Source organism: Carettochelys insculpta, chromosome 6 (assembly GCF_033958435.1).
Source record: "Carettochelys insculpta isolate YL-2023 chromosome 6, ASM3395843v1, whole genome shotgun sequence".
Taxonomy (NCBI): domain Eukaryota; kingdom Metazoa; phylum Chordata; order Testudines; family Carettochelyidae; genus Carettochelys; species Carettochelys insculpta.
In genome coordinates, this window is record NC_134142.1 from 61,625,140 (window position 1) to 61,635,143 (window position 10,004).

Genomic DNA, 10,004 nt, shown 5'->3' on the forward strand with positions numbered 1-10,004 from the left:
GTTTTTGATAAGAGGTGTGAGAACATATTTTGAGAACCAAAGTGGGGGTGCAGGCTGCAGCAGAGGTTAAGAACCACTGTTCTAGACAGCGACAAAGGTCTTCCTGTGCCCTGCCTGCTCCAAAGTTGCTCTTTGGATGGTATCTTTGTTCTGTGGGTGAATTCTGTATGAGGCATCAGAGCCAACCTGCTCCCATAACATTCTTAACTTTAAAGGTTATTTATATAGTGATATTCAGACTTCCTGGGCTTTCTGTACGTTTTCCAGGTATTACGGATGATGGTTGGTGTAAACATTTCAGATGAGCAGCTGGGCAGTATTGCTGACAGGACAATCCAGGAGGCTGATCAGGATGGAGACAGTGCCATCTCCTTTACAGAGTTTGTCAAGGTTGGGAATTAACTTTCTGAATAACAAAGTGACTGAACTTGGCCATCACTGAGCAGTCAATGAACAGTTGGAAAGGAGCTAACAAAGATATTACCCTTCACTTTTGCATTTAGAGTAGCAGCCCTTTATAGTGCCCTGTGGCCTAGGATAGAGAATGAGATCATAGCTGCTTGAAGGGTAGAGTTCAGTTTTCAGGGCTGGGCTGTCAGTGTGTAACCACCTTAATTGGATTGCACAAGAAGCATATAGGGTTGTTCCTTATGAAGTCATGTATCCATATGTGTTTTTGAATTTTCCATCTAGTAGGCTGTCTCTACATGGGCACAAATCTTTTAAATAGCCATATTTCTAAGATTACTGATGAGGCGCTGAATTGATTATTGATTATTCAGCACCTCATTAGCATTAGGATGCTTCCAGCCACGGTGCTTTCTAAAGCCTGCAGCTTGGCATGGCTACACGGGTATTCTTTTCAAAAGGACATGCACCTTTCAAAATCCCCTTATTCCAATCAGTGAGCGGGATAAGGGAATTTCAGAAGGTGCAGGGTCCTTTTCAAAAAGGAACCCCCATGTAGCCATGCCAAGCCGCACGCTTTCAAAAGTGGCGCTTTCGAAGCACTGTGGCTGGAAGCATCCTAATGCTAATGAGGTGTTGAATATTCAATTCAGCGCTGCATTAGTAATCTTAGAAATATGGCTATTTCAAAGACTTGTGCCCATGTAGACAGACCTGGTAGATTTGCAGGCCACAGGCGCCACAAGAGTTACTTTTTTGTGGAAGAGAGCTAAATGGTCTTGTCAGGAGGCAAACCAGTAGCAAAATAGTGGTGGTCCTCCAAGGTCCACTTGAGATACCAAAATGAGAATCCAGTCACAGTAAGCAGAAGATAATCCCCTTCCTTGAAATTTGTCTACATGGGGGAACTGGCACAGTTATTGCAGAATTACTCCATGTTAAGTAGCCACGAGAATTATACTAGCATAACTAAAACAGAAAAATATTCTTCTGTTTCTGTGCTGATCAGATTCCTGATGTAGACAAGCCCTTATACCTTCTCCAGTAGTGAAATATGATAGAACCTCAGTTAATTACTCAGTGAATGGAGGTTGTTTGTAACGGAGCAATATGTTACGGTTATTCTTTCAAAAGCTTACAGATGAATATTGACTTAAGAGCTTGAAACTTGATTATGCACAGGGAAAATGCTACTTTTGGCCATCTTAATTTTAAATAAAGCACAGAAATTACCTTAATTTTTTCTAAACTTTCCCTTTAATTTTTAGTCTCTTAGAGTACTGGAAGTGTGGGTGACCTGTCAGTTTAAGTTTGGTATTCATAATTCAGTTCTATTCTGCAGTGCTGGTGCTCCTTATGAGTTACGGATGAGCAATCTCCCAGCAAAGGAAGATAGTTGACACTTCTCTTGGCTGTTTCAGGCTGTCTGGAGATGGCCATTACTACATTACGCTTGGTTCACACTGAAGCTTTCTTAATTTTTATAAGGAAACCTTAGCTTCTGGGGCACTGAATTAACAGCTGCAAGATGAAAGGAATGGCTTGCCAAACTGGGACTGCCCCATATTCATCTTTCTTGCTGTTTTAATAGTTAACATTTTAACTAGAACAGAAACTGTGTACATAAGAGATGTAACCAGCTGTCTCTGGGTTTTATTGCAGGTTTTGGAGAAGGTGGATGTAGAGCAGAAAATGAGCATTCGATTTCTTCACTGATGGATGGGAGATGTGTTCCTTACCACTTCTAATTTTTACGGACTAGAATTCCACTTTCCTCCCATCATCTTTTCCTAGTGCGTCCCTATTTGGTGCATGAAAAACACATCTGCAACCCCTCACCAGCTTGTTCCACCATGATGAATGTTCTCTGTGTAGCAGGAACAAAGGGAAGTGGCTGCAGTGCAGCTCCATATAGAGCATTAAAAAGTCCCTGTTTCAGATTCTGTTTTTACATTGATGTATGACTGTAACAGTCTCCTTATGTATTGCTGCTGCAAACCTATTCTTCTGGAGCTCTATATCTGCAAAGCTAAAAGGGTTAATACATCCTACAGAAAAGCCATCTGACTTTTTTTTTTAATTGGGAAGGAGTGTGTTACACAGTGTGAAACAAATCTCTGCCAAATCATTCTTTCAGTAAGTGCAAGGTGTCAGAGTAGCACTACCTTTTCCCCCTCCCATGCTAGTACAACAGAATGCTCCCCAGATTTCTTTTCTCCAGTACCTTTCTCTCCTTTATTCTGAACAGCCTCAGTACTTGCAAAAAGTCACAGGACTTATGATTAAAATAGTTCTAAAGGGCAGATCGGCAATCTCAAATGCTGTGAACGGATTCTGTGGAATTAATGCATAGGTGTGAGATCTGTCATGATTGCAGGTTGCAACTGCTATGAAATAAACTGGGTGTCTTCCTCAAGAGCATCTTGAAGGCTCTGACTGCCAGTGGAGACCACAAAGCAGCCCTCCTTCGGTTGCTTTTCTGTGTAACTGTTTATTCCCACAGAGTACTCTTTACCACCACCATCGCAACTTACTGCTATCATTAGTGCAGGTTTATTTCCAGAGTCCGATTTCATGTAATTTTCACTGGTCAATGGTGAGATGACACCTTGTGCTGCCTTCATACTAATCATTGGATAATTTTCAAGTTTTTTCTTTTGTAATCTCTTTCTACAGCCCCATCTTGGCTAATGGAGCTGCACTGCAGGTGTTAGTTTATCTGCACTGTGGGGGTTAGTTTAGCTGCACTTGGAACACTTTCATGAAAGTTTAGATAAGTGTTTTAGGGAACTGCCTAAATATCCCAGTTCTGATTTAAAAAGTGAGATTTTAGAATATAATAGTCTGATCAGATACTTTGCACAAATGTTTAAGAAACAACTGAAAATAACTTTAAATGAAAACTTAACAGCAAGGTTGTATCTAATCAAGGAATCAAAAGCAACGAATGTTTTTCAGCTGTAAACCTCCATATTCACTGGCAACATAGCTTGCACACTATGTGGATAAGTCAACAAACGATCTGATGGGTGGTACAGGTGGTGTCTGAGTTGACTTGGAGGCCCTTCTCTATAGAAGAATCAGTGTTCAGGTGCTTCCACCCACCTCCATCATGTGCTAACATAGGTTTCTTGAATTAAGCCAAGATTTATCCCTCAGATGGATTACTCTAGCTCCTTTTAATACAATTGAGCAAAGAATTCTTCAGTGGCTTCTTCGGACCCCATTTTTAATAGAGTTGCAGAAAGAAATGTTGCACTTTGGAATTTTCAGACCACAATTTAGTAATAAGTCTGGAGAAATGGGTAAGATTTCTGCTCTGTACAAGAAGGAAACATTCTGATTTTAAGACCATATTATTGTAAAATAAGAATTGTAAAAAGGAAAGGAATGTCAATGTTAACATTGAAAGGCACAAGGTTTTTATAGGCTTTGATTTGCTTATTTAAGAGTGGGTGTTTCTTTTTCTTCTGCCTGTGTAGCTGTGTTCAACAGTGGTGCCTTATTGTCCTAATGCATTCAAATATTGTATTTATCAATCCACAAATAAAACTTTCCTGTAAAAGTTTTGTGCCTCAGTGGTGGCTGACAGTCTCTGATCAGTGTAGGATAATTTTAAGGCTGCTGGTAGGCTCTACAGATCATCTGATTCTATGCACTTCAGAAAGCAATCTAAAGTGACCTCCTTTCTTGAAGACAATATCTATGGAAAAAGCCAGTCAGGGCTTGGAAACAAGCAGCCATTTGCCAGCCTACCCACCTGTAAGGCAATTCAAACTGAGAAAAGTTATGCTAATAGAACATCTTTTAAAGGGAAGAATTGCAGTATGTGCTTGAGTCCATAAGTAACTTGAGCCTGCTGCTTTATACTCATCTCTCTGCTGTTCTAAATGATTTTTGTTTCCTTTTGTCCCACTGCTTCCTGTAGTAAGTGCACGTCTAGTCTTTTTTACTTTTTTTAAATATTTGAATGCATATGTTGTGCACACCTAGTAATATCTAGTTGCGTACAGTGATCAGGAGCCTTTAGCCACCACAGCTTTGGGACAGGGAACTAAATGCTATGTTGTCTTCTCCAAATGTAGCCCCAGAGGCAATGAACACTGACAAGGGAGACTGAAGTCTCTGCACCACACCCTGGGCTGAACTTTAATTTTTAGCTCATGCAATAGAGGCACAGGGCTTTAACCCCTAATTTTGCAGGTTCAGTCATTCCAGCCAATGGCCTGGGACAGTCAGCCTTACAGAAGGCTGTATTTTGCTACTAGCTGTGCAAAACCATTGACAATTGAAGTGCAGGGATATAACTGAGGACAGATATGAGCCTGTAGAACCTTACTGTAAGGCTGATGCATAAGGCAGTGGGAGGGAAAATAAGCTTGACTTCAATACCAGGCCTTGTGAGTGGTTGTGAGGTGTAGGGGTTTTGTCCTTTTTTGGTTTTATACAAGCTATCAAGCCATAATTGAGAAGGGAAGTTAGATGTATGGTGTCATGAAAGAAGTATGTATTCCTTGATGGAGAAAGTGTGTGTGCACTCATTTAACTAGACTAGCTTAATCCATTTGCATAATAACAGAATTGACATTACCTGTACAGGCTTAAATGGGGGAGTAGAGAGGGTTGAACTGCTGAGTGCTTGACTTCTGCAATCTAAACTTTATTGCTCTATTTTGATACATAGTAAGTTGCTGTGAGGGAAAGTGGTACCCAAGATGCAAGATTAGAGTTTCAATCTGAACAGGGGCTTGATGCATCTAGATCCTACAAAAGTGGTTTGTGAGCACACCTCAAGAGCAATCCTGTTTGTAGCAATCATGTCCTTCACCCAATAGACTCACCTTATTTATAGCTGAGAACTGAAATTGTTAGTGAAGGTTGAGATCTTAGATTGTCAACTCATCCAATTTAAAGGAAAGTTGTTCATAAATATCTTCAGTTGTAAAGAAACAGGATGCTGCCTTCATCATAAAGTACTTTCCAGTCTGAGTAACCAAACCAAAGGACGTTTTACACAACCTCTGATAAGAAAAAATATTGTCGGCAGGCTTGAATTGTTTGGATGCAAGCATTGGGAAGAGTTGGCAAATAACAGAGGGTTGCTTATTTGAAAGCTTGGAATACCAGAAATTACAGGATACTGGAAAAGTGCTACTATTGTCCTAGTTAGCATGCAAAAGCTTCAACAGTTGGGAGAAGTAATCAGAGGCAGGTTAATCTGATATCAGTCCTGGAAAAAATAGAAGAAACCCTGGAATTCAGTTAATGATGAAAAAAGAGGCATGTAATGCTGAACATGATTTCATGGAAAACTTATCCTGTCTACCCTGGTTTCATTCTGTGAAATGACTATTTTGGGTGATAATTGCATAGATACAACATACGGGCCATGTCTACACTAGCCCCAAACTTCGAAATGGCCAACACCATGAGCAGATGGGAATAAAGGGACTTCAAAGTAGGCAGGGTCCTTTTGAAAAGGAGCCCTGTCAGGACGAGCCATGCGGCGACAAACCGTGTCAATTTCAAAGCGCTGCGGCCGCCCGCATGCTAATGAAGTGCTGAATATGCATTTCAGCACTTCATTAGTAAACTTTGAAATGTCCATTTGCGTGGCCATTTCGAAGTTTGAGGCTAGTGTAGACATAGCCACTGAGAGTCTTGGAAGACCTACTTCATACCAGGTGACGAGTGATGAAAAACTAGTACTGCTTTGTCAAGCATACATGAGAATGATGACGTAAAAATCTCATAGTTGTCGGGGGAGTAATCAAATGGTGCTTTTTCTAACAGGATTATGCATGATCAGTACTAGGTCTGATATTAACATGTTCCTCAGTGCTGTGGGATAAATACACAATCATAGTGCTTGCTAATGATGGTAGTAAATAATGTCAAGGACAGGGCAGTCATATCAAGTGATGTGGATTGCCTGATAACCTGGGTCTACTGAAACTGCATTTTAATCTTGACAAACACAACTGGATTCTTACGAACAAGGAGTACGAAACACCCCTAGAGAAGTACGGAAAGTGGACCTAAAGGCAGAGACAAAAAAGGATTTAGGAGTCGTAGTGGACAAGCAACTCTACAATGGACCCCACTACAGTGCTGTGTCCAAGTTATTGTAATTCTTGGACATATAAATAGAAGTTGAATAGCCAATCCCGTAAACAAATTTTTTTACACCAAGAGTGGAATAGTGTATACAGTTCAGATGCCTTACGCTTAAAAAGGGATGTCGGGAAAAATTAGAGGACAAGTGACTTTTGACAGCTAGAGAAGATGTTTTAGAATGAGAGACCAACACTTCGTTCTGCTAAGCTGATCAAAACAAAGAGGATGGGGTGGTGTGGTTTGATGCAGAACACCTTGGCTGTGTTTACAGTAGCATTCCTCCTTTCCCGGTCCATGTGATAGAAAGGGCACAAAACAGTGCATCAGAGCCCATGCATGTGCAGTCTGGCAGAAAACAGCTATCAAGATCTCCATGCTGCGGTGCTAGGGCAAGCCTGACACCTAAGGTGGAGCACCCACGGGGACACATCTCCAAGAATCATTGTTACTGCATGAAGGTGAGTAACTTTCTCTTCCGCAGGTGTCTCTGTGGGTGCTCTATCTTAAGTGACTGAGTAGTAGTACTCTTCCCCTGTCTCTCAGCCCCCAAATAAACAAGGAGGCAGGTACCAGATTCAAGTCTTGTCCAGGACAGACAGCTCCAGTGGGGACGAGGAGGTATCCTCTGTCATCTGGCAGTAGCCTGCTTAGTGCCTGACGAACATGTCAGATGCCCAGGTTACTGCCTTGCAGATGTCGTGAAGGGGGACTCTTCTGAATGCCGTTGATGCTGCCCTCACTCTGGTCAAGTGTGCCCTTGGTTGGCATAAGGACACCACCCCCTACAGGAAATAGCAAGTTGTGGTGCAGGGTGTGAGAAGGTTAGATATCTTCAGACTATCGCTTCATCTTTTAGAGTGACAGGCTATATACATCATCAACCTCTCGGTCCTCCAGAAGGGTTTGGCTCTGTCAAGGTAGAAGGCTAGAGCCCTTCTCGCATCCAGTGAGTGCACTGGTACCTCAAGCCAAAGCACACGGTTTAGGATAAAACACAAGCAGCACACTTGGCTTGTTAATGTGGAATTCTAAGGCGACCTTGGGGATGTAATCTGACTATCACCCCATCCTTGTTGAAAATGGTATATGGCAGAGTTGCCATGAGGGCAGTTTGGTCACCTTTTTAGGCTTACCTAATCGCCAGGGGGAACACAGTCTTTAACAATTTGAATGCGGCCATGGCCATAGGCTTGAACAGGCTTCTCATCAGTGTTTCTGGAACCAACTCCAAACTCCACAGGGGCACAACAGGCCACCTTGGTGGGTACAAGTTAGCTAGCCCTTTAAGGAAACATGCTGTAATTAGGTGAGCAAAGACTAATGTGCCATCAGTTGTGTGCCTGAACACTGATATGGCAGCTAGGTGCACTTTCAAAGATGCCAATGCTAGACCTTGTTGTTTTTAGGTCCAGCAAGTAGTCCAGCAGTGTGGATCTCTGCTTTGCTTGGAGACAGTTGTGTGGAGGAGCACTAGATCACAAATCGCTTCCCACTTAGAGTAAGTCTTATGTGTATTTTGCCATCTGCTCTGCCTGAAGCCCTCATTTACTTGATGCAAGCAGAGGTCCTTGGCACTATCGAACCAGCCGTGAGCCGGGCCATGAGGTAAAGAGTGCAAGGTTGTGGGTGTACAATTGCCACTTGATTCCAATGACATCCTGCACAGGACTGGGAACCAGTGCTGATTGTGCCTATGCAGGTGCTATCAATATGAGTTTGGCTCTGTCCTTGACTCTCTAGCACTCTGGGAATTAGCAGTGTCAGGGGACATACATAGAATAGTGGACCCTTCCAAATGATTAAGAATGAGTTGCTCAGGGAGTTCAGCCCCAGACATGCTCTGGAGCAGTATTGTTTGCACTGGCAATTCAAATGGATAGCAAATAAGATCCCATTTGGCATCTGCCAAGAAGCATCTACTCAAGGCATCTGCTTCCATATTGTTGATACCCAGTAAATACGAAGCTACCAGCGTTATGTCATTGCAAATGCACCCATTCCATAGGCGGCCTGCCTCTGCACAGAGACCAGGAGTGTGCTCCTCTTTGGCGATAGATATAGTACATTATGGTCATGTTGTCTAAGTATTTTGAGAGGTGTGCTGTGAATTCATGGCAGAAAGTGCCCACAAGCACTTAAGTATTGGAGGGGTAGTCGTTTTTGTCTGGATCTGTAACAGCAATGAACGGTCCTGTGGCACTTTATAGACTAACAGAAAAGTTTTGAGCATGAGCTTTCGTGAGCACAGACTCACTTCGAGTCTGTGCTCACAAAAGCTCATGCTCAAAACTTTTCTGTTAGGCTATAAGGTGCCACAGGACCCTTAGTTGCTGTCACAAGTGATTAAGTAATATAAAGTGTCATATTTGCTTAAATGTTTACTTTTGTATTCAGCTTAGGCATGGTCTTCTTTTCAGGTGCTCTATAGGGCACCCCCCCTTACTGCCAACAGAATTGGATGTACTTAACGTTCTTGACAATCGGCCCCTCCAATGTCTGAGGCTATGACATTGCTGGTAATCTGTACTAATGCTCTCTTCAGCCTGAAGGCAGGCTTCCTAAAAGCAGTTCAGGAGCACTTTAGTAGCACTTTTTAGTCTTTAGACTGCTTTTTTGTTTTGATAGCGTAAAACAGAGAGAGCCCTGTTAGTATATATACACTAACACTTGACCATCAGGGCTGGGTCCGGTTCCTTCTACAGACCCAGCCTGGACATGTGGTTTGAACCGGGATGCAAATTTTCTTGGATATTAATGGGGGCTCTTTGACATACGTGGCTTAATCTAATTCTTGACTCCCTGCCCCTCTGCTCTCTGATTTGCTCAGCTTGACAATTTTTTTCTGATTTGTCAACTTTGATTACTGTTTTTGGTTCTCTATGGCCTTAAATATTGAGTCTGTTCTGGTATGGCTATGGTCTGAGGAAGTGGGTCTGTCCTACGCAAGCTCCTCACCTAATAAATGATTGTTAGTCTTCAAAGTGCTATTGGACTGCTTCTTTTGTTTTGGTAGTCTGGACAAAGTTTAGCCTGGCGCTAGGCTGAGCCTGGCTTCCTCACGCTCCCCGCCCCCATCCCCACAAAGAGCGCAAGGCAGCAGCGCTCCGTTTAGTTGCGGGAGGAGGAAGCGGCGGCGGCGGCCGTTTTACCTCGCCTTTGTGCGCTCAATCGAGGGGCACAGCGCGGCCTGCCCCCGCGCGGGCGAGAACAGCTGTGGGGAAAGGGCAAGCGGTGCCCTTGGCTCACTCAACGCGCACAAATCCTACGCTCGGGTTCAGCTCCCCTCTGTGCTGGCAGCAGCGCCCTGGGTGAAGGGGACGCCTTCGCTAATGGCTGACCTCTAGCCCCGGGCCTTGGTGCTCCCCAGCGCTTGGCCCCTCCGCACAAGCCGCTCTCCTCCTGGCCCTCGGAAAAGCGGCTGGGCGGGGGAGTGCGTAAAGATTTCCGCCCCCCCCCCGACCAATCCTTTCGCCACAGGC

General features: G+C 43.4%; 1 protein-coding gene across 1 annotated transcript in view; it reads left to right on the plus strand.

Annotated features, from left to right (window-relative positions):
- Positions 1 to 3,973, plus strand: part of CHP1 (calcineurin like EF-hand protein 1) — a 29,747-nt gene extending 25,774 nt beyond the window's left edge. Inside the window, exons 6-7 of the mRNA XM_074997021.1 lie at positions 268 to 390; positions 2,071 to 3,973. Coding sequence (XP_074853122.1) covers positions 268 to 390; positions 2,071 to 2,124 — 177 coding nt within the window. The 3' untranslated portion in view covers positions 2,125 to 3,973. The remainder of the gene's footprint in view (positions 1 to 267; positions 391 to 2,070) is intronic.
- The last annotated feature ends 6,031 nt before the right edge of the window (positions 3,974 to 10,004 follow it).